This window comes from Bicyclus anynana, chromosome 7, assembly GCF_947172395.1.
Source record: "Bicyclus anynana chromosome 7, ilBicAnyn1.1, whole genome shotgun sequence".
Lineage (NCBI taxonomy): Eukaryota > Metazoa > Arthropoda > Insecta > Lepidoptera > Nymphalidae > Bicyclus > Bicyclus anynana.
In genome coordinates, this window is record NC_069089.1 from 12,272,712 (window position 1) to 12,300,110 (window position 27,399).

At 35.7% G+C, this 27,399-nt stretch overlaps 1 protein-coding gene across 1 annotated transcript in view; it reads right to left on the bottom strand.

Moving 5' to 3' along the window:
• Positions 1–27,399, bottom strand: part of LOC112055567 (zonadhesin) — a 53,921-nt gene continuing 26,522 nt past the window's right edge. The window contains exons 21-46 of the mRNA XM_052882663.1: positions 26,507–26,701; positions 25,575–25,757; positions 24,748–24,936; positions 24,205–24,399; positions 22,828–23,010; positions 21,767–21,955; positions 21,432–21,511; positions 19,775–19,918; positions 18,916–19,119; positions 18,585–18,683; positions 18,354–18,494; positions 16,816–17,031; positions 15,909–16,053; positions 13,337–13,468; positions 8,283–8,489; positions 7,256–7,402; positions 6,323–6,517; positions 5,450–5,626; positions 4,640–4,843; positions 4,328–4,392; positions 3,771–3,914; positions 3,271–3,477; positions 2,581–2,679; positions 986–1,126; positions 397–569; positions 1–40 (exon numbers count right to left, since the gene is read on the bottom strand). Of these exons, the coding sequence (XP_052738623.1) occupies positions 1–40; positions 397–569; positions 986–1,126; positions 2,581–2,679; positions 3,271–3,477; positions 3,771–3,914; positions 4,328–4,392; positions 4,640–4,843; positions 5,450–5,626; positions 6,323–6,517; positions 7,256–7,402; positions 8,283–8,489; positions 13,337–13,468; positions 15,909–16,053; positions 16,816–17,031; positions 18,354–18,494; positions 18,585–18,683; positions 18,916–19,119; positions 19,775–19,918; positions 21,432–21,511; positions 21,767–21,955; positions 22,828–23,010; positions 24,205–24,399; positions 24,748–24,936; positions 25,575–25,757; positions 26,507–26,701 (4,094 nt within the window). The remainder of the gene's footprint in view (positions 41–396; positions 570–985; positions 1,127–2,580; positions 2,680–3,270; positions 3,478–3,770; positions 3,915–4,327; positions 4,393–4,639; positions 4,844–5,449; positions 5,627–6,322; positions 6,518–7,255; positions 7,403–8,282; positions 8,490–13,336; positions 13,469–15,908; positions 16,054–16,815; positions 17,032–18,353; positions 18,495–18,584; positions 18,684–18,915; positions 19,120–19,774; positions 19,919–21,431; positions 21,512–21,766; positions 21,956–22,827; positions 23,011–24,204; positions 24,400–24,747; positions 24,937–25,574; positions 25,758–26,506; positions 26,702–27,399) is intronic.

Here is a 27,399-nt window from a genome sequence, read left to right on the forward strand (position 1 = left end):
TTACTCATCTTCCTTGCCCGACATGTTATCCATGCCCATACTGAACAATTTATGATAAACAACACAAAACATTGTTGCACAAAATCACTAACGCGACTGGCAGCGTGACGGTATCTACGCTGCCTAACAAACGACTAAGCTCAAGGCATCAAATACCCTCTTATTTATACCAACACTAATACCTCCCCTCCATAATAACATAAATAATGAATGTTAATACCACCTACACACGAGGATTTTTTAACACTTGGGCACTTTGCCGTCTATGCCTCGCTGCAGAGTAGAGGAGGTTTAGCTTTAATTTAAATTTAGTAGTTTTTTATTTTTGTCACTATTAAGATAACCTTTACCTTTTTTAATAAGGGTATTACGTCACTGGCATATTTTATATCAAACGCTGGTATAGAGATGTCTAATTCTTCAGCATGTAAGTTATTCATCACGCTACGCCATAGTGAGCTACTTGCATAGCTCTGAATACTTTCTAAGAGAGAGTCTATTCCGTCTTTTTTCTCCGGCAACATTATCACCATAGAATAATTAGTGTTTTTATAGGGCATCTGTACAACCTGTAAAATAATAGAACACATACTCGTATAGACTCAATAGCTCAACAGTAAGAGCAGCAGCAGTACTTAGTAGTAGTAGTAAGTATCTATATCACCCGCGTGGTTCCCGTTCCCGTATGAATACGGGGATAATATAGCCTTCCTTGATAAATGGGCTATCTAACACTGAAAGGATTTTTCAAATCGGACCAGTAGTTCCTGAGATTAGCGCGTTCAATCAAACAAACAATAAAACTCTTCAGCTTTATAATATTAGTACAGATTCTAGCGTATTCTGAAAGTATTGCTCTTGGCTCTTGTATTGTTTTCCATTCCTTAAACTCACTCTTTGTTTGTCCTGTTAGGCTATCCATGAAAAAGCATAAAGTCAGGTTAAAGGTGTAACACTAATTATACAATATTAAAAAAAAACATACCTGTGCGGCTAGATAACTTATGTAACCATATTTGTAACTTCCGGTACGTTTCATCATGTTAACTATCACATTTTTGTTGTTATTAACGTAGAATGACTCTGGCTTCGTATGACTTGGATTGAAATGGTCCAGCCAAGTTCCCTAGTTTCAAAAAAATATTATTGTTATATTTGCAAGTAAATTAAATTAAAAATATTCCAAAATAAACGTAGAACCATAATTTTAGTAAATTTGCCGTTTCAAGAAATCGAACTTTCTGTATAATATTCACAAATTATACGGAAAATCATGTAATACGAGTCGTTATCAACCCATATTCGGCTCACTGCTGAGCTCGTGTCTCCTCTCAGAATGAGAGGGGTTAAGCCTATATCTAGTCCACCACGCTGGCCTAATGCGGATTGGCAGACTTGACACACGCAGAGAATTAAGAAAATTCTCTGGTGTGCAGGTTTCCTCACGATGTTTTTCTTCACCGTTTGAGACACGTGATATCTAATTTCTTAAAATGCACACAACTGAAAAATTGGAGGTGCATGCCCCGGACCGGATTCGAACCCACACCCTCCGGAATCGGAGGCAGAGGTCATATCCACTGGGCTATCAAAGCTTTTACGAGTAATACGAGTAAGTCCTTAATTCTGTTCTCTAAAGTTATTAATTTAATTACTCGTATTTGTAAATAATTCATTTCCTTTCAGTACAAACGACTACAGTTCAGTAAAATCAAAATAATTGTGAATTAAAATGAACATAATTGCGTAAGAATGAAATCAAACAATATTGAGACTCATTAGGATAAAACAGAATACTAAACATGTGCCTGAAATAAATAAATAAATTATTAGTGTGACGGCCTCCGTGGCGCTGTGGTATGCGCGGTGGGTTTACAAGACAGAGGTCCTAGGTTCGTAACCCGGCTGAGCTGATTTAGGTTTTCTTAATTGGCCCAGGTCTGGCTGGTGGGAGGCTTCAGCCGCGGCTAATTACCATCTTACTGGCAAAGACGCATCGCCAAGCAATTTAGCGTTCCGGTTCCGGCGATGATGTCGTGTAGAAACCGAAATGGGTGTGGATTTTCATCCTACGCCCTCAGTTAGCGCGCTTCCATCTTAGATTGCATGATGCAATTTAAGTCATCACTAATCAGGTGAGATTGCAGTCAAGGGTTATCTTGTAAAAAAAAAAATATCATATAAAGCTATATCGCTAGAAAAAATAAAGCTCTCGGCTATAAAAGTTATATCGCCGATGGACGTTGGGGTCCCAAAGTGCTGGAACGGCGACCCTGCACTAGTAAGCGCAGTGTTGGTCGACTCCTCACCAGGTGGACTGACGACATCAAGCGAGTCGCTGGGATTCGTTGGATGCAGGTGGCTCAGTATAGTAATGTTTGGAAGTCCCTACAAAAGGCCTATGTCCTGCAGTGGACGTCCATCGGCTGATATGCTGATGATGATATCGCTAGGCGGTACGTTTTTATCTTTTGCTGGTAGGGCAAGGAGTTAAAGACGTAGCCACGCAAAGTTACACGGGTTAAGTAAAAGTACCCATCGTATTAAGAAGAACATACATAAGTAACGTTAAGTGCTTACCTTGAAGTTTACTGCGCTAGCTAGAATTAATGCTGGGGTTTGATCAAAAGAAGATGGTAGCACGAGATTTGAAATTGCTTGTTGAGTGTTCAACGTCGCCTATAATAAACAACATAAAATAAACCATATAATATATGCATAACAGCTTTTTGTTAAGGGTAGCAACCACTCATCTGTTGAACTCGACTCATGGAGTCGACCTCCATTTTACCCTATCTGTTGACTCGACTCCTGGAGTCGAGTGACGTAATCGTTGTTTATTTTAGCCTTTAGTTCATTGTAGAGATGTCTTTATCGTATTCTAACGTATATTACGTGTAGTAAAAAGAAAAAGGATGGCATATAATCACTCATTACCTCTACAAAACACGTCTGTGTTTAGTACTGACCGATTTAAAACCGCGCTCTAGGAGCGCGGTCTACAGACGGTTATTTCAAAAACATATTTTTTTTTAATCTTTGTATATTATGAGTGTTTTATTCTTTGTTGGCTCCACAGATATGCCGATTTGCGCAATACCTGGTACAACATTAATTTACAATACCTGGTATTTTATTTTCATAAAAATGACTTCAAAAAGTAGCGTCACAAGATCAAAACGAATAGAACCTTATATGAATATTAGTTACGTTCGTATTAATTATAACTTGCATTACCTACTTACTTAATAACTTCTTTATAATACTTACCCAAAAATTAATTGATGCAGCCATAGCGCTTTTTTTGTCAGAATACTTGAAATTGCTGGCCTCTGATTTGAAAATATCTTTTGTAACTTTACTGAAACTTTGTGAAAACTTGTATTGATCATTGGCGAATATTTTTTCAGCTCGATTGTAAATAACTTCATTTTGTGAATTTAGTGCATTCACACAATATGGTACAATGGACCAGAGCTGTAAAATAATATTTGCATATTCAAATTTCTTTATGGATATATTAAACTTAGTAGGACGTCACATTACTTATTGAGTTTCGGTTATAAAGACCTTCAATTTTATACTCATATCATTGGGGTGTTTTCTATCAAGTCGTAGTGCATTGTCAAACAAAGCCAAAATTCAGCCATAAATAAATAAATTAAAAATTAAATATTAATTGCATAATTCCATACACATGTGAGGTTTAAAAAAGGCTTTTAAAATAGCGTAATTTTAATCCAATATCCAATAATTGTGTGATTTTTTACCTGGTGCTTGTTTTGCAAATTCAACAACTTCAAAAGTTGTTGCGATGACTTTCCGTAAGAGTAAAGAGCTAATTGCGCCAATAGTAACAAAATGCTAATAGGTGAATACGCAAAAGTTACGCCTGGGGTTGCTTTCGCCGCCGCCTGATGAGATGATAGTAACAGATTAGTAATTAGATTCATATTAGTAGAAGAGAAAATACAGTTGAAGACGCCTTTGTCCAAGAGATAGCTATAGGGAGTCAGAGAAAAGTGCAACAGAGTGAAGTAAGGGTTCCATTATTTTCCTCTTGAGCCCTACAAATTGGTATAACATATAACACCCTTCCTTTTAGCTTCACCGTATTCGGGTAAAAATTAAGGTATTTCATACCTTTTTCTGTTTATTTCAAATATACCTACTTTCGTTCTTATAACGTTTGAAAAGAAACGTTTTCAGGAACAGTGTCATAAAAATCTGTACTTCCTGTTGAAACTATTATTATTAGTATAAAATGGTAGGTATAGGTAAAAGTATGATTTTTAAATTTCTTCAATAGATAATTCAAAATACTTACGTAAATAAGTTTTAGAGTGAGAGCAACATTACCCTCTTTGAATTCTTTCAATCCATTATCATTATCTGTTAAATAAAATAATAATTTAAAGGATAAGTTAGAAAAACAAAGAACGATATATACGTGAAATTATGAAATCTATGAGATGTAAATTCTATAGTAATTATTTTAATTGATTGAAAGCATCAACGAGTTTTTAGGTTAATCATGTGATATTGTCCTATCATCTTATAGTGCAAATACTGTCACTAAATTTTACGTAATTTTAGAGACTTTAAAAAATAATAACATAATTATTATCTTATAACATACTTGTGCACTGATCAGCTTCAACACAAGTGCCTTCATCGGTTCTAAGTAATCCTTTTTTGCAATGGCAACCTTCTTCGCATTCTTTTGGAAGGGGATTGGTACATAGTAAGCCATCTGGCTGAGAGCAGTGTCGTCTGTCGCAACCGCTGTTGACACAGCTGTCGTACACTTCATTAGTTCCACAAACAACACCAGGCGGTTTTGCTGCAACGTGGTCATAAAAATAATATTAGGTATTCAATTTTTAAATATCATGAATTACACTTTTATTAATTTGTGAACCATTCATGTATGCTCCTCAAATTATTATTTTGTAGAGGCCGTCTATACATTTTGGATTTAGATATTATTTAACTTGATACTTAAGCTGGGGTATAACTTGTTTAGATTTTAGAGGAAATACACTAGAATTTATTTTTAGTTATTCATTTATATTCACGTCTATGATAAGAAAAGGGCCGCATACTTAGGAATAGTTATGGCGCGTGTTTTGTGTGAACTTCAGTCTATTTAGAATAACTGTCTTATATACCGTTACAATGCATTTGACTAGGCTAATTCAACGATAACTAGAAGGGAGGTGGTGGTATCTATACACACTTTAGGCCGAATAACAATGACATCCCTAATCCTCATCGGGCCTTAAGGACATTATAGCTTGTAACTAGTAAGTTAAATAATCTGATTGGGGATTCGTGACTCGTATGCCTAACAAACTATATGACGAAGATATGAAACATGATCTTACTCTTGGCTTTACAATTGTTCGTAAAAACTTCATAGTTTAGTTTTCAAACCTATGATACTTACGACATTCTTCTTTAGATATACATTCTCCATTTACGTTTCTTAGGAACCCTTCTTTGCAACGACATTTAGGTTTGCAGACGGCAGGTTGTTCACATGAGTTTGGTTGACCAACACTTTCACATGTTTCAAGGCAAGTGCTAGCACAACCACTAATTTCATTTTTACCATCGCATTTAACTATAATCACAGAAAACATATAATTAAAACAAAAGAATTAGGTGCATACTTTTTACATAGGTACTACTTATGGTAGGTAATTGTTTACATAACAAACAAGTTAATGGTAATCTTAAGATCTTTAGCGTTCCATTTAACGTTCCATTTCGTTATGAACAGAATATTAGCTTGTAATACCCTACAATGCACTGCCTCGGTCTCTAACATAAAATATGCCGATAAAACTTAGCATATCCCTAATTATACTTGAGTAGGTACTTCAGTCACATTGCCAGGAGAGAAGGAGATAACTTTGAGAATCTTTTTTTCACTGCTAAAGTAGAGAAGAAAAGAGACCTCGAAGACGTAGAGCGTACAAATCCGCTCCACTCTAGATACTAAAGTACTCATTAAAAAAACATACATACAGTCGAACGTAGAACCTCCTCCTTTTTGGAAGTCGGTTAATAAGTCGCAAAAATCCGAGCTGCATGGCGCAAAATAGTGCGGAAAACAGTGAGAAATATGACAGGGGTCATGACTGTAGTAATGAAGAAGACGACGCAAGTAGGAAATTATACCAGCAACCCAGCGACCATTGCCTTCTGAACCGCGTAATTTTCTTTAAATACTACTACTACTTACTGTTACTTATGACAAGGCTACTAAAGAATAGTTACTCTACTTCTTAATAAGTATCCTCAACGATTCACATACCAGGGCACATATCAGCAGCAATGCAAGTGCCATTTTCCGCACGCAGGAGTCCTTCTTTACAATGACAGCCTTCTTTGCAGTCACTTTCTTTTATATTGTTACATGTTTCCGCTGCCTGAGAGCAATTCCATTTACCGCAACCACCATATACGCAGCTGGATAATACTTCATCTTCGCCACAGACAACAGGTTTTGCTGGAAAAAAGAGATTGAGTTATCGTGTGTACTAACATTTTTGACCCTCATGTAAACAAAAACGATGTTATAATTTTTACGTGTCGGTATCGTAGCTTTTTAGCGTATGGACCGATTATCATGGGAATTGGGGAGTTATCAAATTTTTTGAAACCTGATGTGATGAAGATGGTTCATAGCTATAAACGTCCCATAAACCAATCTGAAGATATAGATATTATTAATTCTAATAGATATAGATATAGATATTTATTATTATTAATTCTAATTTAATCAGTGACTATTAGGACATTTTCAATAAATTCAATTTGAACTTGTTTTCTCTATATTAACTTCTTTACGGAATTTTATCAAAACCGTATCTCTTCGTAGACGACTTCACTGCTGACTTGTGTAAAAACCCAACTGCGCTTTTTCTCCGTTACGCAGATCTTCATCCACTGGACAAAAATAAAAGCCAACAATAAAAGTACTCCAGAAGCAAGGGTTGTTAGTGAAGTACGTTTCTTGGGACTTTATAAGCTACTCAGGCTTCTTCCAAGCATCGCGTGGTTCTAAGCTCTAAACTATCATCCTTTATAGAGAAAAGGCCTATTCCTGTAGTAGGCCATTAAAAATAGGTTGATGATCATCGATGATAATGATTTGTATCTCAGTGATAAATTAAAAACTTATACGTACGGCACAAATTTGTTGGAACGCAATCTCCTTTTTTATTTCTATAGAAACCGGTAGTACAACGACATTCGGGCGGTGGGCATTGAGGATCACCGGGCAGCAATGCTGTAGGACATGGCGATATGTCCTTAACACCACAAACTCCTGCTGTACACTTTGATGGGCATACGTCATAATACTCATGATCCTTTGGACATTTAAGGGCATCTGTGAATGAAAATTTAGTAAAGGTTTCGCAGTCCAGAAGGCAGACATTATTTGCTTATTAGAATCATTTTTCAGGCACACGCGAGTCATGCATCATTGGCGGATTTACAAATATGTTGTAAACATATTGCCGCTCCTACTTAATTCCTTCTGAAATTCGATTAATTCATTTATATTAATTTATTTATAGATAACAACTTTTTAGTTTTTCGAATATCATGATCTTTAATGAAATTATCCATAATTGAAATATACCTACGTACATACGTGGTCTATAATGGCCAAGTTTTGCTGTCACCTTTTTCTGCCGATGAAAAATAATACTTGCATATTGTTACTTTAAATTTACTGAATTACGTAACTTCTAGATGTTTTGTTAGCACAAGTGTAGCATATTATAATAGTCTTATTACATACATAATGTAATACGTAACTACGTATTTTTACTAATAAACGATCTGGTATAACTTACATCTAAGAAGTTGGTAACAAACCAACCTATTAGATGTAAGTTTGAGCTAGGTAGGTATATAATATTTTAAAGTACGTAAAAGTGAACATTAACATGAGTGCAACTTTACAGACACTTGTAAACATCTGCCGAAAATGGATTTTGCTAGACTAAGGTCTAAGAGCGATCCAAAACGGAGCGTCGCTATATAGTATGGTTGGTGGCAAAACGTAAAATTTAACGCACAAGATAAAACATTATTGCTTGGTGCATTATTATTGCTTGATGTATCCATTGCTTTGGTAAAAACAGGTGTCTTACATTCTAATTAAAACCAACTACTTTATAGGGTTGGCGGTAAAACCCAAAGGCAACCGCGTTTGTGAGTCAAAAAACATTATTATTCGTATAAATAACTTATTTACTTACTTGGACATTGGTTTGCAGGTATACATGTTCCGTTATCCGCTTTCAAATACGTATCTTTACATTTGCATCCCTTTGTGCAATACTTAAAATCAATAATTGAGGCTTCTATAACTGCGCCTACTTCAGAACACGTCCTATATTCACTCACACGGTTGACACAAGGATCTAAAACCTCATTTTCCCCACATTCTTGAATATCGGTTTCACCTGGAAATTTTGTCTGTCTACTTAGTACATTATGATATAAGCGCGGTAAATTGAAAATCACAGCCGAGGCGATATTAATAGCTCGAGTCGTAGGCGAGAGCTATAATAACGAAGTAAAGGCTCTAATTACCAAAGCGCACGTATGTCATACGACGTTTTATAACACATTTACGAGGAAACACACTTTGAACACTTTGAACACTTTCTGAAAATGTATTTGCATCTTTGTCTGTTTTCCATATGATGACAATTTTGATACGCTTGTAAGTATCTATCGGTCGATTTTTCGGGCACGAGACTTAAAGTAGCTTTTTGACGCTACTTTTGGGACTTCTAACGGTGTCGAATTATAATAAACTCATCACTACTTGATATTTTAAAATTAAAGAAATACAACGAAAAAATAGTGCTCGGAGTTCTTTCGGAAGATTTCTACTTTGCACAGGTAGCGAATTGCGTGCACCAGCGTTTTTTTAGGCAAATGCACCAAAAACAGCTAGCATTACTAATAAAGTAAATTAATATTTTTATAATACGCATCATTAGACGCTCGAACTATAGCAGTTTTTGATGCATTTGTCTAAAAAAAAACAAACGCTAGTGTGCGCCCTTCGTTATCTGTGCAAAAATGACAAGCGTATCAAAATGTCATCTTATGGAAAACAGACAAAGATGCAAATTAATTTATAATGTTTTAAAAACTTTTCTCAAAAATTAAAGAAAAAAGATGGAGTATTTTTATTGGTTATTATTGAATAATATATTAATTTACGTAATTGTTGTTAGTGTTAAATTTTGAAATATAAATTATGAAAATAATAAAGAAAATCAGCATTTGATAAAAGTTCAACTACATTAGCAACATAAAAAGTAATACTTTTCAGTAAGTTAATTTATTTAGCCTGTATAGTGTATATCCAGGCTCAATTTATAGTGTATACCTTAGTACTTTTATAAAAGCTGAAAGTTTAAAAGCACACTTCAACCGTTTAAAAAAGTGTGAAATAACATTTTGAAGTCCTCTCCATCCTCTTGTCTTTCGATTCATTTTATCTTTCTACCCGCGTAGTTACAAAGTACGGCAATAAAACAGCAGCCCTACCCCACACACACAAATCTTCAAAATCTTCAGGTTCAGTAAACCTAGAGATACCCCCAATAATACCACAACCTTTATCCCTTTATAATATTAGTAGGTATAGGCAGATTTAATAGTTTTCCAAAATTAAACATATTTTATAGAAAAAAAAAATATATTTTTTTAATTTCACCCACCTGCCGACGCAAACTGCACAACACATCCAATGATGGCTATAGCCCACACCAACCGTATCATTTTGACGTGCAAGTTCAGACTCTTATTTAATAAATTAATAACTTTTTAGAACATGCAGTCGATTTTATAACAGCTTATTTACTTAAATGCTAATTTATTATTGTAAGTAAAAGTTGCTGGCAGTGTTTCGCAGCATATAATTTTTATCTATATATGTAATAAAATCGTAAGTTTTACTTAATCTGTAAATACAATTTATTTTTGATTCATCATTATCATCACATCAGCCGATGGACGTCCACTGCAGGACATAGGCCTTTTGTAGGGACTTTCAAACTTCATCCGGATTCAGCATTCCGGTACGATGTCGCGTATAAAACGAAAGGGGCTTTGATTTTCATCCTACTCCTAGTTAGTACGCTTCTATATTAAATTGCTTGATCAGATGGGACTGTAGTCAAGGGCTAACTTGTAAAGAATAAAAAAAAACTCCTGTGTTCCAAGTCATTGCCATGTGACTGGGATATAAGCAGGTACTTTTTAACACACCGGAGGTCAACCAGCGATGCCAAAGTAAGCCGTTCTCTGGGTTCTACAGTCTACACTGAAAACCGTGTGTGCTTGTCAACTGGAAGACTTGTCCAGGGGATATTATATAAATTTAAATTTCGCCCGCAGACAAATACTCGCTAAGCCCAAAAAAGTAACTTTTCAATGGACTAACATGAAATATCTAATGACTGACTGAAGTATTAACTAGCTAGCTTTTATTTTACAAATAAGGGCACGGAAACCAATACCTCCAGATTTAGGAAACTCTGAAGCAACATTTGTGTTGTTTGTGGTTTTGAAATGTGAAATATTTGTTTCATTGATATTGAAATAAGAAAATTAAAAAACAACTCACTCAGGCGAAGTCGCGGGTCTCCGTTATTTCAAATTAAGAGAGCAAATACTGCTGTTGCTATAGTACGAGTATATGCGCCTGCTGTGCAAACTTTTGCACGGTGACGGAATTTTTTTATTGTTCGTACAAAACCTCCCTGCATCTTGAATCTTGTGTTTAATTTATATGCTGTAGGCTATTGGATAATACGAAAATGGCTGTAGAGATACTACACACGATTACTGCCTTGAGAATCTTCTCAAAGTAGTCATTATTTCTATTTAGATTTGACATAGCGCCAGTCTATGGATCGGTGCGCCGTACGTTGATATAAAGCTACTGTTATACATGCTCATTTCAAGCACGAAAGCATGCTATTATTGAGCAGTTGCTACTTATTAGCATGTGTATCGCAACATTGCTAATAATGAGGATGCTTATTTCGAGCTTGCTCAAGAATCAACAATCGTGCGATTTACGAGCATGCTACTTGCTGCGCGGGTGGAAGGGGGCGTGTGTTTAGCGCGTCTGAACAGATTTGCTTATTGAGTATGCTAGTCGATCAGCTTTGCTATTCTGTATTGTTATGCATGCTTATTCAGGAGCATAATAGCACGTTTTTAGCATGCTATTTTAGAGCATGTGTAACAGTACCTTAACTGTTCCACCTGATGATCTAGTGAAAGATAAATTTATCAAACTTCTAGTACCTTGCTACCGAGATTATGGCCAGGTACTCACGAATGTTGAGTCAACCATTATTGTTCCAATAGTCCTTTCAGTCAATGGTCTTATAGTGAAAAGGATCGACGAATACCTTAAAAAAGCGTTTGCCTGATTGTCGGATCAAAGGTTCGATACTAAAGACGGCTAGGGGCTTATTGTGAGGAAGTTTCACCGTGCAATTTATGATTCCAATTACAGAACTTCATCATCATCATCATTTACCATCTACATCTACCGACCACCTGTATAAATAATGCATGTATCTGTAAAGAAATAAATTGATTGATTGATTGATTATTAATAGCCGATGGAGGTCCACTGCTGGACATACGCCTCATGCATTGACTTCCAAACAAAACGGTCCCGAGACGCTTACAAAACTTGTACCATACAATTTCATTTACTAAGTCAAGTTCTAAGTCTTTCTCCATCTCACATAAGTTTTTCGAGGTTTTCTTCTTTGTCTCTGCAAATAAAACAACTACCAAACACAGTAATCTGATCGCTAGTCTCTTTTATGCTTGTTTGAAGGTCCTAAAGCTGATGACGACCTCTCACTGTTGTTACTGCGGGTAAATTTAGGATTATATATTTTTTTAATCTGCTCAGGTATAGACTGGTGGTAGACATTGGCCGTGGCTTGTTACCACACTACCGGCAAAGACGTACTACCAAGCGATTTAACGTTTCGTGTGTCACGTGGAAACCGTCAGAGGCATGGGTAGAATATAAGCCCGCTACCATAAACTGCATCGTCACTTAACACCAGGTGGGATCGCAATTATGGGCTTATTTGACATTTAATAAAAAAAATGCAGTGGGTTAAGTCTGTAAATCACACCCAACTACTTGTATTGATCTAATGTGTAATTCACATCTGCAGGATTTGTACTGCTGATCATGTGTAATTTCGATATAAGTTTAGAGTTTGTAACTTTGCTTTTTACATTAGATTGAATTAATTGAAAAAAAAATAGAAACTTTCTTCTTGTTCAATCAATACGTTACGTATGTTACTTAAAAAAACTCGTAAAATTTCGTCTTACACACATTTTGTTTTATTATTTTAGTAGGCCTTGATTTCAGCTAACGAACTGTAGAGTATGTCGTGCTATTTATGGGACACCTGTATATCTAAAGTATGTAATGGACAATAATATTGTTTATAATATTTTATACATTGCCTGTACTGCCCAGGTTGTATATATATGTATATAATACACAAATTATTGGAGTAAATAATAAAAATGCATTAGATAATTTGGAAAAATGATTTATTGCTTTAATAAAATGGTTTTACAAAATAAAAAGTTAATAGTACTAGGTAGGTACTTTACGAAATTGACAATATTTGTTTTAGAGAATAATTTTATTGTGGTCTAGCATATATTCCACAAAATAGTGGGCTTCCTTCGTATAATATATAATATATAAATGGATGATCAGCTTTAAATATGATGCTTTTCTCAGGCCGAGTAATCGACTTTGTGCGTATTGTGATAGCTAAAAAAGAAATAATTTTTAGAAGTTAAATAAAAGTAGGAGGATATATGATGACCTTATAACATTTATACTCGTATAAGAATGGCTTTATGAATTGTTTAAAAAATAATTAGCAAACATAAAATTAAAGATGTCAGCTATCATCTTGTAAAGTATGTCGAAATATTTACGGGACATCCTGTATTTACAAGAATTGCTAATTAAACCTTAACCTAAACTAATTGATCTAATACCATTAAATGTGTTAGATAAATTAGGTATAATGTTTATATACCTAATCGAATAATATAAACAACAGTGATATTTATTTTTCTTTAACAATATATTGAGGAGTAATAAAATTACGTTACATAATTTGGAAAAAATATTTATTACTTTAAGTTAAATGTTTTGACAAAATAAAAAATCTTATGATACAACTTTACAAAGACAACTTTGTTTTAGAGAAAAAAAATTATTGTGGTCCAAAATACATTCCACAAAATAGTGGACTTTCTTTGTATAATATATAATACATAAATGGATGATCGGCTTTAAATACATTTCTTTCCACAGGCACAGCAACCGACAATGCGCGTATCGTGATAGCTAAAAAGGAAATAATTAATATAATTTCAATAAATGTAACAAATAATGGCTTTATACATAAAAGGGTTTCATAAAAAATAAATATAATATGGTACCCTTACGTTCTCGAGTTCGAAAACTTTATTTTTACTTTCTCGAATCGATTTTTCAAAATCGGCACGCGTTCACAGAACCGCATTGTGCATATTGGACGCATCGCATCAATCGGATTCTTTGTATAGAAAGTCATGCAAATGCGTCCACTGATCCGCATCGTACGGATCGCATCGAACGGAATTTATCTACCGGAAAACCGATACGATGCGTCCGATATTTACGACGAGGATCAGTGGACGCTTACAATTAGGACGTTACGTTGCGTCGTCGCTATCCAAGAAGATAAAAGATAAAATAAGTACAATGTAATGCAACGCACTAATGGGGCATTGCTATAGGTGCCTCGTTCATCCAATGGTTAGCTTAGGAGGCTTTGGATCATGAAGTCCAGGTCCAAATACTGGGCTCAAGCTTTGAAACATTGAGTCTCTTTCAAGAAATATTTCAGTATTAACATGGGTTTGAGAAGTTGGTGTTAATCTGTGTCGACATTTTTCTCAGCAAAATTCGAAAATTTCAGATTTGAAAAAAACAACTACATGCATACAAAAAATACAAAATCCGAGAATTTCTGTTTAAAAATATTTTCATTCTATTGCTAATTACTCGTACGAGTTAACTTGACACCTGGCTCTTAACTCGACCCTCCTTCCTCTTCCCCGCGTGACAACGCTTCGTAGCGTTTGCATTACGACATCACTATTGCACGTCCGAAACCGAAACCAAATATCGGCTTCAATATCAGCCGAAACCGAAACTTCCACTAGTTCATATAGGTACTACTAGGCCATATAGGTAATTTTTTCGTACGAAAGAAATTAAGTTAAATTTAAAATAAATTCTTTTGAAACACCTAAAAATTTATCTCAATGGAACAAATCAACCGATCGAAGCAGTTTATTAAAGTATACTATAAACTTATATTATTGAGTTTATAGATATTTACGGAACCCGTTTTTTTCGCGTAACCTTGGCTGAAACCGAAAGTTCGGATGTTAAAACTTTTTTGCGCATAGAAGGTATTATAAACAAACGTCATTGGAGCCAGATGTAAAGATAAACCGCACGATGTATATCAACTGTTCATAGTTAACGTAGTTGGACGTACATCGATTTTATTACATATTTATTGTGTTATATTCCATAGCATATTCCACAGAACAACGGAGTTCTTTTATGTAAAATATAGTACACAAAAGGATGATCTGCTCGGAATTCATCATTACGAGTAATTTGAACTGAAGTAACGCCTACGACGATTGCTGGAAAGAAGGTACTTATTATTATTCTTATACGCAATAGTAGGGAACGCCCGCCCTGCGATATTGTATCCAACCTAAGTTCAATTTTGCCTTATAGCTTGGCAAACTCGTTCGTAACACTCCCGATGGTCCGCGCGGGCCAGGAGGGGGTAGCGATGTCTCACGCGCTCGACTTCACACCTGCGCAGTTCATTCCCCCCGTCGCCCGCATATCATGGGAGCGTCATCAACGAACTTGCCAAGCTGTAATAGGCTCGACACCGAGATGTCAATCCCCGCCCACTGGACTTTTGTTGTACCTATTTTTAACATAATCTTTTTCAACTAGGTGGTGGGGAACATAAACATTTATACTAATGTTATAAAGCTGAAGAATTTGTTTGTTTTTTGTTTGGTTGAATAATCTCAGGAACTACTGGTCCGATTTGATAGATTCTTTCAGTGTTAGATAGCCTGTTTATCGAGGAAGGCTATAAATTATATATTATTCCCACCACCAACCATGCGGGAACCATGCGGGTGAAACAGCGCGGCGTCAGCTAGTTTAAAAATATGACAAATATTCTTTCTTTGATAATTTTTTCTCGTAGGTACTGAACTAGGTAGTAGATACTACGGTGTTCGTTAAGTAGTAAGAATGTCTGAAGATGCAGTTATCTTTTATTTTAATTCTATTTTATTTTTCGACGTAGTTGTACCTTTTAGAAATATACACGTGGCATATATTTTTTCTAAACATAAAATTCCTTTTCGAAAAAAGTCTTTGTCCTGATCTCTTCGAAAAAATCGTGCACAGCAGCGATCACTGCGTCATCATCATCAATTTTCTGACCTCTGAGGTGCGGTCCTTTCACACGTTCGCTGCGGCACTGATTTTTCTGTACTTTCCTCTGGCGCGCTACGAGGTTTTTTGACCTCATACTAGAACTTTATGTGGTCTGGTACGAGGTCCATCGACCTCCTAACTCTTCAAGACGCTATATATGGTTATAAGTTTGAGTTGTTAACCACAGTATATGGTTCACAACTCAAACTTATAACTTAAGCCTATAGAATATGGAAACATGGAACTTTATACAAACCAGTGGCAGCAGCAGCTTCTGACCCTTTTTCTTGTACTTTTATGGCAGCTTTTTGTATTATACTCGATATGTAAGTTGGACTTGAACTTTTCAACATACCGGTCAAGCCAGAAGCTTTCGGGTCAAATATTTTTACCACACCAGTCTAGAAAACAAGGAGTATTGAGTATTTGATTCGGATATATTATAATGTCTATTTGAAATTAAATTAATTTGAGGGCATTCTTTAAACTACTCGTATATTTCAGACGTAAATCTATTATCTATACTAATATTATAAAGCGGAAGAGTTTGTTTGTTTGTTTGATAGAACGCGCTAATCTCAGGAACTACTGGTCCGATTTGAAAAATTCTTTTAGTATTAGATAGCGTATTTATCGAGAAAGGCTATAGGTTAGTATGCTTAGTATGAATTTATATGTAGCACTAAATAAAGGCGGTTGCGCGACACGGTCCCGGGATTTGTGTAATGCTCCATATAAATTCATACTAAGCAGTGGGTCGTAGGACCCGGTCGCGGTCGCCAAGAACCGAATGCTACCTTTAGAGTGCATCGTCATTAACATCTGTGTCGCTAATATGCGCAAACGAGATAATATCGTGAAGAGAAATAGACAAATTTCAACCAATAGCGGTGCAACCGGAAATACCGCTATCCCTTTCATTGCGTTGGGACGAAAGAGATGTGACTGGGATTACTCCGCTGTCATTGGACGACACTTTGTCTATTTCTCTTCACTTAGTCGCATGTTAGCGCTACAGGTGAGATTGCAGTCAAGGGCTAACTTGTCATTGAATAAAAAATAAGTACTATGAAACAACAAATCATTAGGTACTTATACTGGTTGTCGCATGTCATTAATAAATAGGTATTTTTTAAAAATGTTTGATATAAAAAAAAACATACCTTTACTAATATATCATTTTTCACATCTATAGTTGTTGACGTATTAAAAGCGGGCATATACAAATCTACCGGCTTGGTCTTCAAAGTAATCAAAATATTACTAATTGAGATATTTGTATTAAGTAATTTCTCTATCAAGTCATTTATTCCATATCTATCATTCGGAAGTATTATTAAAAATGTAAAATTATCACTTTCATAGCGTATCTTCAAAAGCTGTAAAAATAAAAATTTCTTTATTAGGTATCTACCTATATCCATTCTATTTTAATTATAATTGAGCAAAATAAATTATTCATTTTCTCCAAAAATTTAGAAACAATCAAATAAAACTTGCGTAAATTGGTTGTTGGTTAAATGGAGATTATATTTTAAGTGTAAGTTAATTTTAACAAGATTACATCTTGAATTAATTTGATTTGTCCTTGTCCGAAGCAATTAAAGAAACAATAAAACAGAAGGTTGTTATACAGAATGTCCCGTAATTAACAGATACAACTAAAAACTGAAACTATTTAATAGTTTAAGATAAACAGGTGTATCTACCATTTGGGGTTTATCCATTAATTACGGGACATCCTGTATATTATCAATTTATTATCCATCCGTTTAATGCTAAGTACTTTTCAGTATCTGTCTTGTTAGTCCTATGCGGTTTCGGATCGTGTAGTCTTAGATTCAAGTCCAAGGGCTATGAAAAACTGAGTTATTTTCTTTCAAGAAATTTTAAACAGCAGCTAGTTAGGCACGTTAGACACCCATTCTGGTTATTATCATCAATATCCATAGCTAACTTTACAGAGGACAATATTATTCAAACAGGTATTGTAGCAGCATAGTGTTGCAAGCTCAAAAACACCTCTCCATGAGAGTGGGGCTTTTTAAATAGGCTGATGATGACTTTGTAACATGTACCGTGCTTTATTCTCCAAAAGACTATAACTGCAGGTCTATTCTGTAACGATGTTTTGTTTAACTCGCAAGTGCGAGTTTCGAATTTATCTCTATCTCTCACTGTCTATCACGATGCTATAGAAAAAGACAGAAAGAGGTGAATTCGAAACTCGGACTTCCGAGTTAACAAAACATTGTTACAGAATAGACCTGTAGTTATAGCCTCTTTCTGAATCTAAATTACAAACGCTAGAGTATTACACGAGGTTGCCAGTCTCTCGGTTTTTTACAAGATTTAGGTATTTCGGAGAGTGCCCAGGTTTCGATCTAGTTCCCCTTTTACCCTTTTAAAATAGTACTACTAGGCATTGCAGTAAACTGCATCATTACATAGTAGACGTTTATACTCGAACGAAGCGTTTCAGCTCTTAGTTCCTGATTCGCTCTGCGAAGTTATGGAATACCTTTCCAGCTGCCGTTTACCCAACTAACTACAACGGTGATATGTTCAAAACAAGAGTGAATAGACACCTTCTAAGCAAACACGTTCTACCATAGGCTGTTCGATCTACGCCCTCCATCATAAAATATTACAACCAGGCATGACCATTAACCTAAACAAAGTAAAAAAATCTTGAAAATACCTTAGCATTTAGGTCACTATTATCAGCGAATTCGTATCTGCCACTTCGGCTCATCATTGGAACTTGCACTGTTTTGTTCTCACTTTGATAAAAAGTCTCTGGTCTTGTATTTGCTGGATCAAATTTATCCTTCCAATTTCCCTAAAAAAATTAAAATAAATTTCATTTAGGTTATTGTAACTGTTACTCAACAAATCCGCAGATCATTTTAAAAGTAATATAAAATCTCACCAAGAAATAAATAGCATTTGTCAACACCAGAGCTGTATCACAGCCTAATGAATCAGGTGATACCAGGTTCTTGATTAAATTATTTGTCTTACTCTCCACCTAAAAAATAAGAAATATTATCATTTACATAATATTATTTAGTCACGAGGCTCAACCTCAGGGCGATGGACCTTAAAGGGCGGCACTTCGTAGGCGGAAATTTGTAAGACGAAGTGTTTATAGACAATGGTTTTCCACTTACATTCAGGTGAGCCATCGGTTTGGTCCACCAATGGATAATTTATATAAAAAAACTACTAATTAAATATTTTAAAGAAAATGGAAGACTTACCCATTCGTTTATAATTCTAGCTGATTCGCTTGCTTTACAGAAATCTAGATTTTCAGCTTCAGCTCTCATTATATCCGTCGTATCCTTTTTAAAAGCATCAGATAACTCGTACTTATTACTAGCAAAAACTCTCTCTGCTACACTCAAGGTGACATTCTTCTGAGCGTTGAGCATATCTAAATAATATGGCACAATGGTTCGAATCTGAAAAAAAATACTTAATTATCATTTTTATAGAGTCGTGATAGCCCAGTGGATAAATCTGACTCCGATTCGATGGGCGTAGTTTGAATCCGGGGCATGAACATCCAACTTTAAAGTTATGTGCATTTTAAGACATTAAATATCACGTGTCACAAACATCGTGATGGAAACACATCGTGAGGAAACCTGCACCTAACCTCACCTTCTCATTCTGAGAGGAGACTCGTGCTCAACAGTCAGCGGAATAACGGCGACAACAAAATACAAGAACTGCAGCTATAAACCGTATCTAAATCATTAAGGTCGCCATTAACGGTCAATTATTCTCACGTTTCTGAAAAGCAAACGGCAGTACCCACGCGGCATCCTATACAAGTCATGTACGCAGTGGCCAACACACGATCAATTATAGTCGTGGGTGCTACAGAAACGTGAGAATAATTGACCGTTTGTGGCTAGCATTAGCGGTGCCACATACACAGTTACACACATAGCGGTGAAACTTAATAAACATTTTATAATATACAATCGGACGCCCGCGATATTTCATGACGAGTCCTTTCGGTTTTATACGAGTAGGTATATTTGTATATAACTTAATATTAAAGCCTTTTACTTCGGAAAACTTAAACGTATTAGATAGTAATAAAATTACCTTATCTTTTGAATTCAAATATAGTCCCCGTGACACCTGTTCATTGGCGGATCCGGTAGTATATAGGTATATTATTGTCATCAGAAGCCGGATACTGGTAGCTGACAGAATGATGCTCTCGCCTGGCTTAGCTTTGGCCGCTAACTGAAACAAGAAACGTTGATCGTCTTACTATCATATACTTCTAGCGAAGTTTAGCCTTACGGCAGGCGTCCACAGATCCGCATTGTCCATTATCCGCATATCGGATACATCGCATCATACGGATTTTAATATTCTTTGTATAGAAAGTCATACAAGTGCGCACTGATCCGCGTCGTACGGATCGCATTGAACGGATTTTCGTTTTTAACCATTTGACTCCTAAATGGACGACCGGTCGCCCATCGTATCCGTTACGTGACATGTAAAAAAATATAAAGTACACTAAGGGCAATAGGCGAGCACAGTATCATGCTCCGCGCGATAGAGGAATATAAAGATTTTTTAAATGGCTCACAACGGTAGATTATAACCGCATTCCCTGACTGTCGGCTTCTTCAACGCAGACGGGCTTTTCGATAAAATACATGCGGGCAGCGAATGGTTAAAAGAAATATTTGTCATTTTAGCAGATTCAGAATGACCTTGAGTGAAGTCACGCACTTGTGAACGTTGTGTGTAGGGTTAAAGGATCCTGTGACTGTTAACAAACACTCGCCTTTTCCACTAAAGTCAAATCTTTTTTTTTGTAAATATGACCAATATTCCCATTCACCTTCAATTAATCGGAAAAGACTGTGTTAGGAGTGGGTACGACAATAGACCAACGAGGCGGAGATCGAACGGCCACCCCTCCCTGATGAGTCTGACCGCTCTAACCGCTAAGCTATTGAGGCTTCATATATATGAGGTATTTAGGTATTTTATCTATCATAAAATTAAAAATCCGTTTGATGCGATGCATCCGGTACGAACAATGCGTATCTGTGGACACCTACCTTTTGTGGGTCTCCTATACGGAGGGAAGCCTATTCACAAACTTTGAGTTTCGAAACTATGGGTTAGGAATACGAAAAAAGCGGATGTTGTTTATTTGATGCTAATTATATTTGGTAGCTAATAGACCAAAGTTAGTGAATATGCCATCTGGCTGCGTGATGACTATGTTTTTAATATGCAACTGTGGACCGCGTGTTAGTCAGTTTACTGTCGGAGCGAAGCGAATTAACATCGAAGTTAAACCAGAGATCGATTGGATACCTAATGGCCTCCTCATCAGCAATCATTTTGGACTAAGTATTACTAGCGTTTGGAAGTGTATATTGGAACTCGTATCAAGGAGCCTGTGGAGCATCATATAAGTCCTTACCTATCAGAGAAACCTTAATAGCTCAACGGTAAAGGTACCGGACTATATCACTGAGAGTCGATCTTCAAAATTCATTTATTTCAAGTAGGCTCAGTTTACAAGCACTTTTGACACGTCAGTGTCAAAAGTGCTTGTAAACTGTGACTATTTGTAAAGCTTCTACCAACTCGCCCGCTGGACTATTGTCGTCTCCACTACTAACACAGTCTTTCCTGACTAGTGTAGTAGAGGGTAGTAGAGGGGAATGAAAATCACACACACACTCTCTTTTTGTATATTAATTAATTTTTATAAATAAATACTCACGTAAAGAGTTTTTTCAGTGAACGCAAAGTTTCCTTGGTCAAACTCCTTCAGCAAGGTTTCGAGAGAATTAGAATTATTGTCTGTAACAAAAATAATAAATAAATCATGATTATCATTAATCACTTTAGCCTCTTGTCTCTCTCCTTATGCTAGCCACAAACGGTCAATTATTATTAAGGATCAGCTTGGCTGTCCAGCGCGGAAATGCAGCCAGTATTCTTGCCACCATTCCACGTGGGCATGATTTGTATAGTTATTAGGATAAGTTAGCTTAAGTTCCTTACTGTATTCTTTCTCAATAAAAAAAAAAAGAAAAGGATAATTTATTTACTTACTTGGACACTGCGATACAGGTATGCAAGTGTTGTTAGAATCTCGAGCGAACCCATCTAAGCAATAGCATTTCTCATTGCATACAATGTTGACAATGGGGCAGTTAGTTCGGTTTTGTGTAGCCAAGGTTTCACACACATTGTCGCATTCTACATCACAGTCGAAGTATTCATTAGGGCGAGTGCATTTTACTGTAAAATAATTAATTTTGTTAATTAGTAAATTAATTCTTTAAATATTATAAAAATAAGATTGATTGTTTGTTTGAATATTGAACCGATTTGAAAAATTCTTCTATCCCCGGGTGCTATAGGCTATATTTTATCCCCATATTTCTACGGGAGCGGAAACCGGCGTCAATGAACGAACGAACCGAGTGGTACGGCGTGGCGTTAATAATGAAAGTCATCATTATCAGCCCATTGTAACGAAACACTACAGGACCAGGCCGATTCGTTTATATATTTGAAAAATTAATTCAGGATAATTTTTCAAATATATTTTTATAATTTAGAATAAATTTGCAGTCTTTTGTCCGTGCCAGTAATGCACTTGCCATTTTTAATTTTCGTTTCAAACGATATTACTTGTCGTTGAATTAAAGTTATATTTTTGAGGTGTTCATTTAAATTTATTTTATTACCTATATGTAAGTAGTATATACTGTGTGTATATTTATATTTAGTTTCGTTTGAAACGATATTACATGTCGTTGAATTAAAGTTATATTTTTGAGGTGTACATTTATATTTATTTTATTATATGTAAGTAGTGTATATTTATATTATGTATATCAATATAATGTATTGCACCTTCCCGCTCTTTCTTAGCAAATCCTCTCGTCAGGGGTTGCCTGGTAGAGATTACTAGTAATAATGTCACCTTTGCATGCTATGTGTAAATTATTATTCACATTGAATTCTTTTATTTTTTTTATTATTCTAAATTATTAAATTATTATTCATTTTGAATTCTTTTATTTTCTTTCATAAGTTGAAATTCATAAGTTAATTAAAGTAATCGGTGATTTATAAAAAATGTAATTATGAGACAATATACTTACAACAATTCTCTTTAGATATGCATACGCCTTTTACGTTTCTGTAATAACCTTTCTTGCAACGACACGCGGGTGTGGAAACTGCAGGCTGTAGCGGACACGGATATCTTTTCCCAATAGCCTCACAAGTTTCTGGTGGGCACGTACTTTTACATCCTCTTTCTTCATTTTGGCCGTAGCAGGTAACTGAAAAATAATATGATTTAATAAAAATAATAATAGCTCAATGAGTAGCGAAGCTTGACGGCCTCCGTGGCGCAGTGGTATGCGCGGTGGATTTACAAAACGGAGGTCCTGGGTTCGATCCCCGGCTGGACAGATTGAGATTTTCTTAATTTGTCCAGGTCTGGCTGGTGGAAGGCTTCAGCCGTGGGTAGTTACCACCCTACCGGCAAAGACGTACCGCCAAGCAATTTAGCGTTCCGGTACGATGCTGTGTAGAAACCGAAAGGGGTGTGGATTTTCATCCTCCTAACAAGTTAGCCCGCTTCCATCTTAGACTGCATCATCACTTACCATCAGGTGAGATTGTAGTCAAGGGCTAACTTGTAAAGAATAAGAATAATAAAAAAAAAGAAGCTGAAGTAGCAATATACAAATATATATATATGAAGTAGGGGCACGTAGTTCTAAGTGCCGATGGACGTTTGGGTTCCAAGGTCAAGCTGAAATGGCGACCCCGCACTAGAAAACGCAGTGTTGGTCGACCCCGTGCAAAGTGGACTGACTACGCGTCTAAGGGGCATCAACTGCGTATGGTAGTAGACCTCGAGAATTCGCTGGATACAGGCAGCTAAAGATCGTGATGTTTGGAATATCGAACTATAAAAAGCCTATGCCCTGCAGTAGACGTCCATCGGCTGATATGATGAAGATGATGATTTAAAATAATCATATCGACTTAATGTACTAAATATAAAAAACTAAAGATATTCATATTAATTAAATCTTGTTCATTCTCAACCCGGAGTGGAGAAGTGGGTGGCGCTACATCCCAAAGCCTCGGAGAGTAGTAAGTTCCGATCAATTATCATTGTCGTTGATAAAGTAATCAATAATTCAATGGTGAAACATTAATTATCACATAGAATGCGATTTCCCACATAAAGAAAAAATATCTGTCCCCCTCCGAAATAATGGACAACATTCGACCTTTTTTCCTTTTTTTTATTTATTTAGTACCAATATTAGTCACACACAAATGTAAAGGCAGTGGGATAGGAGAGATTTTAAACAAAAGAAATCGATATGTACAACAAAAAAGTGAGGAATCGTATACATAAATAATAAAAGTAAATAATATTAAATATATCAGAAATAACACTAACAATAAGTATATACATAAACTAAGATATATTACTGTTGAACTGTACAACTTACGGCATTCATTTTCCGGTACACAAACACCTTGTTTATTCCTGTAATAACCATCAGCACAGCGGCAACCTGGCTTACATTCTGGATCACCAGGTTTTGGAGGAGCTTTACATTTGTAAGCTCTACCCAAAGCGTCACAAGTTTTCGGTGGGCATGTAGCGGGGCAAACGTCGTAGACTTCGTTGACTCCACAGGACGCTAAAATATGGTTAAAATAAAAAAAAAGAATGGCGGATTTTGTTAGATAGACCAATAAAATTTCCACTAAATAACAAAATTCCACAATATTTTTTTAGATCTACTCAATGATCCCATACTGTAAGTTAGGCGAGAAAAAATTCTTCCTAACTGTACAATGTATCTACATGTAGGGTACAAAGATTTTTTTTTTCAAGTTTATATGACACCTTGTAGGCGTGATTAATTTTCGTACTCTAAAAAACGATTTAATAAACTTTAATTAGAATTAGGGAATTTTCGTCCAATTAGTTTAATTTTATAAGTTAGTCAACACTTTCTAAAAAATAATCAGCAAATTTTACTTACGCGGACACTCCGATATAGGTATGCAAGTCATGTTAGAATCGCGAGCGTACCCTTCTAAGCAATAGCACTTCCTGTTGCATACAATGTTGACAATGGGGCAATTAGTTTGGTTTTGTAAAGCCAAATTTTCACAGACATTATCGCATGCTCCACCACAGGAGAAATATTCATTAGGGCCTCTGCATTTTACTGTAAAAAATGGAATTAATAATGTTATTTCTTTTTTTAATGTGTTAAATATGTTAAATTGTAATAAGTGAGTCAATAATTTGTGTATTATATTAATTAAATGTTTTATAATAACTGATAAACAAATCATAAGGACATCGTATGTGTGTATTGGCTTACAATTTGGCCTCCTTAGAGTATTATAATATCGTAGTGTATAGTTGATAGTTCCTATATGACACTGTTATATAGCTTTATATTGTGGTTTATGGAAACTACTGTAGGAAATATCAATCTGTAGGAAATCGAATTAAACTCATTTGTTGAGTTGAGCGTTAAATAAAATTAAAATAAATTTGTGGTTTATTTCAAAGATACAGTTTAAATTTATGTAGTTCATGAACGCACAACATAAGGATAAAAAAAATCATAATCTATAATATAAAAATGAATCGCAAAATTCGTTGGGAAGCGCATAACTCAACAACACCTGGACCAATTTGGCTAATTATTTTTTTAACGGGTAGGATAGGTTAGAAGTAGGGTAGGAGTAATTGAAAGTTTACATCGAGTTCCACGCAGATGAAGTCGAGGGCGTCCGCTAGTGTTTTTTTTAATTAATTCTGTCGTTATTTATAATATTATGGTAAAATACTTACAACAATCCTCTTTCGATATGCAAGTGCCGATTGCGTTTCTGAAAAACCCTTTCTTGCAGCGACACTCGGGTATGCAAACTGCAGGCTGTAGCGGGCAATGGTATGTTTTCCCAATGGCATCACATGTTTGTGGTGGACACGTACTTTTACATCCTTGTTCTTCATTTTGACCATTGCAAGTAACTGTAAAGTAATATTAATAAATGATCTATTTAATAGTTATTTGTTAAACAAGAGCAAAGTTCGTTTAGTTGCGAGTGATTTAATTATTCTACAGAATGTGCAAAAATACATAGGTAAAAGTAGTATTTGTATGTAAGTATTTTTGGGGTATGTAAGTATTTTTGGGGTATTATTAATTACTAGCGGACGCCCGCGACTTCGTCCGCGTGGAATTCAGTTTCTCACAAATCCCGCGGGAACCATAGATATTTTCAGGATGAAAAGTAGCCTATGTGTTAATCGAGAGTAAAAACCTATTTCCATTCCAAATCGCTTCAGTAGCTGCAGCGTAAAAGAGAAACAAACATTCTTACACTTTCACACAAACTTTCACCTTTATAATATTAGTGTGAGTAGGACGTGTGTATGTTGTATAATAAAAATAAAAAAAAAACTTAAATTCAATGACAGTTTCAATTAAAAAACCAAGTTAAGATTCTCAATTGCAGGAAAAATATATGAATATCTGTGCGTCCCTTCTAAGGTGATTCGCGTACAGACATTCGACAACAATTTTTTATTTATCTATATTTTTTTATCGAAATACGCGTATATAAACGCGGAAGGTCACTTCACGAAATCTCGAAAACTGCTTGAAGTACAAAGGTAAAATTTGGCAGTGAGGTAGCCTACAGTATTAGACGTCCGCTAAGAACGTATTTTGTAAGAGAGTATAGATATTCGTACAAACATAAAGCTGTATAACTTACGGCATTCATTTTCCAGTACACAAACACCATCTGTATTTCTGTAATAACCATCAGCACAGCGGCAACCAGGCTTACATTCTGCATCACCAGGTTTTGGAGGAGCTTTGCATTTGTAAGCTCTACCCAAAGCGTCACAAGTTTTTGGTGGGCATGTAGCCGGGCAAACGTCGTAGACTTCGTTGACTCCACAGGACGCTGAAAAGTCGTTGAAATAAAAAAGAAAAAATTAAACAAAAATGCAAAAGAGACATAAATAAAACAAAGAAAGAATCTAAAAAGAAAATAAACATTAAGGAACATAAGCTAACTTATCCTAATAACTATACAAATCCCACGTGGAATGGTGGCAAGAATACTGGCTGCTTTTCCGCGCTGGACAGCCAGGCTGATCCTTTGCGCAAAAAATGAGCCAGCCCTTCTGTCACCAGTCGAGGCAACTAGCCGAGAAATGATTCGGTAAAATTTGTTAGTACATATTGTTTCTAACACTGATACAGAGAGCAGATTCTACCGAGAAGTAGAACTAAAAATTCAGTATTTGCACTTTTAAAAATAAAACTGAAATAAAATTGCTTATCAATGCTGTTTTGTAAAAAAAAAATTACTCTTCTTCTAACTATGGTTGCGAGTTGAGTGACGCCTGGCAGTCAATACAAGCACCTACCTACATATTTTAACACTAATGCCTTGATTCTTTATTCTTGATTGACGGTAATTTGCATTGGTTGCCCTTCAAATTATAACAATACTGAATGGAATTATATTGGAATATAAAAATCAATAGCTGTGATAGCCAAGTGGATATAACCTCTGCCTCCGATTCCGGAGGGTGTGGGTTCGAATCCGGTTCGGGGCATGCACCAACTTTTCAGTTGTGTGCATTTTAAGAAATT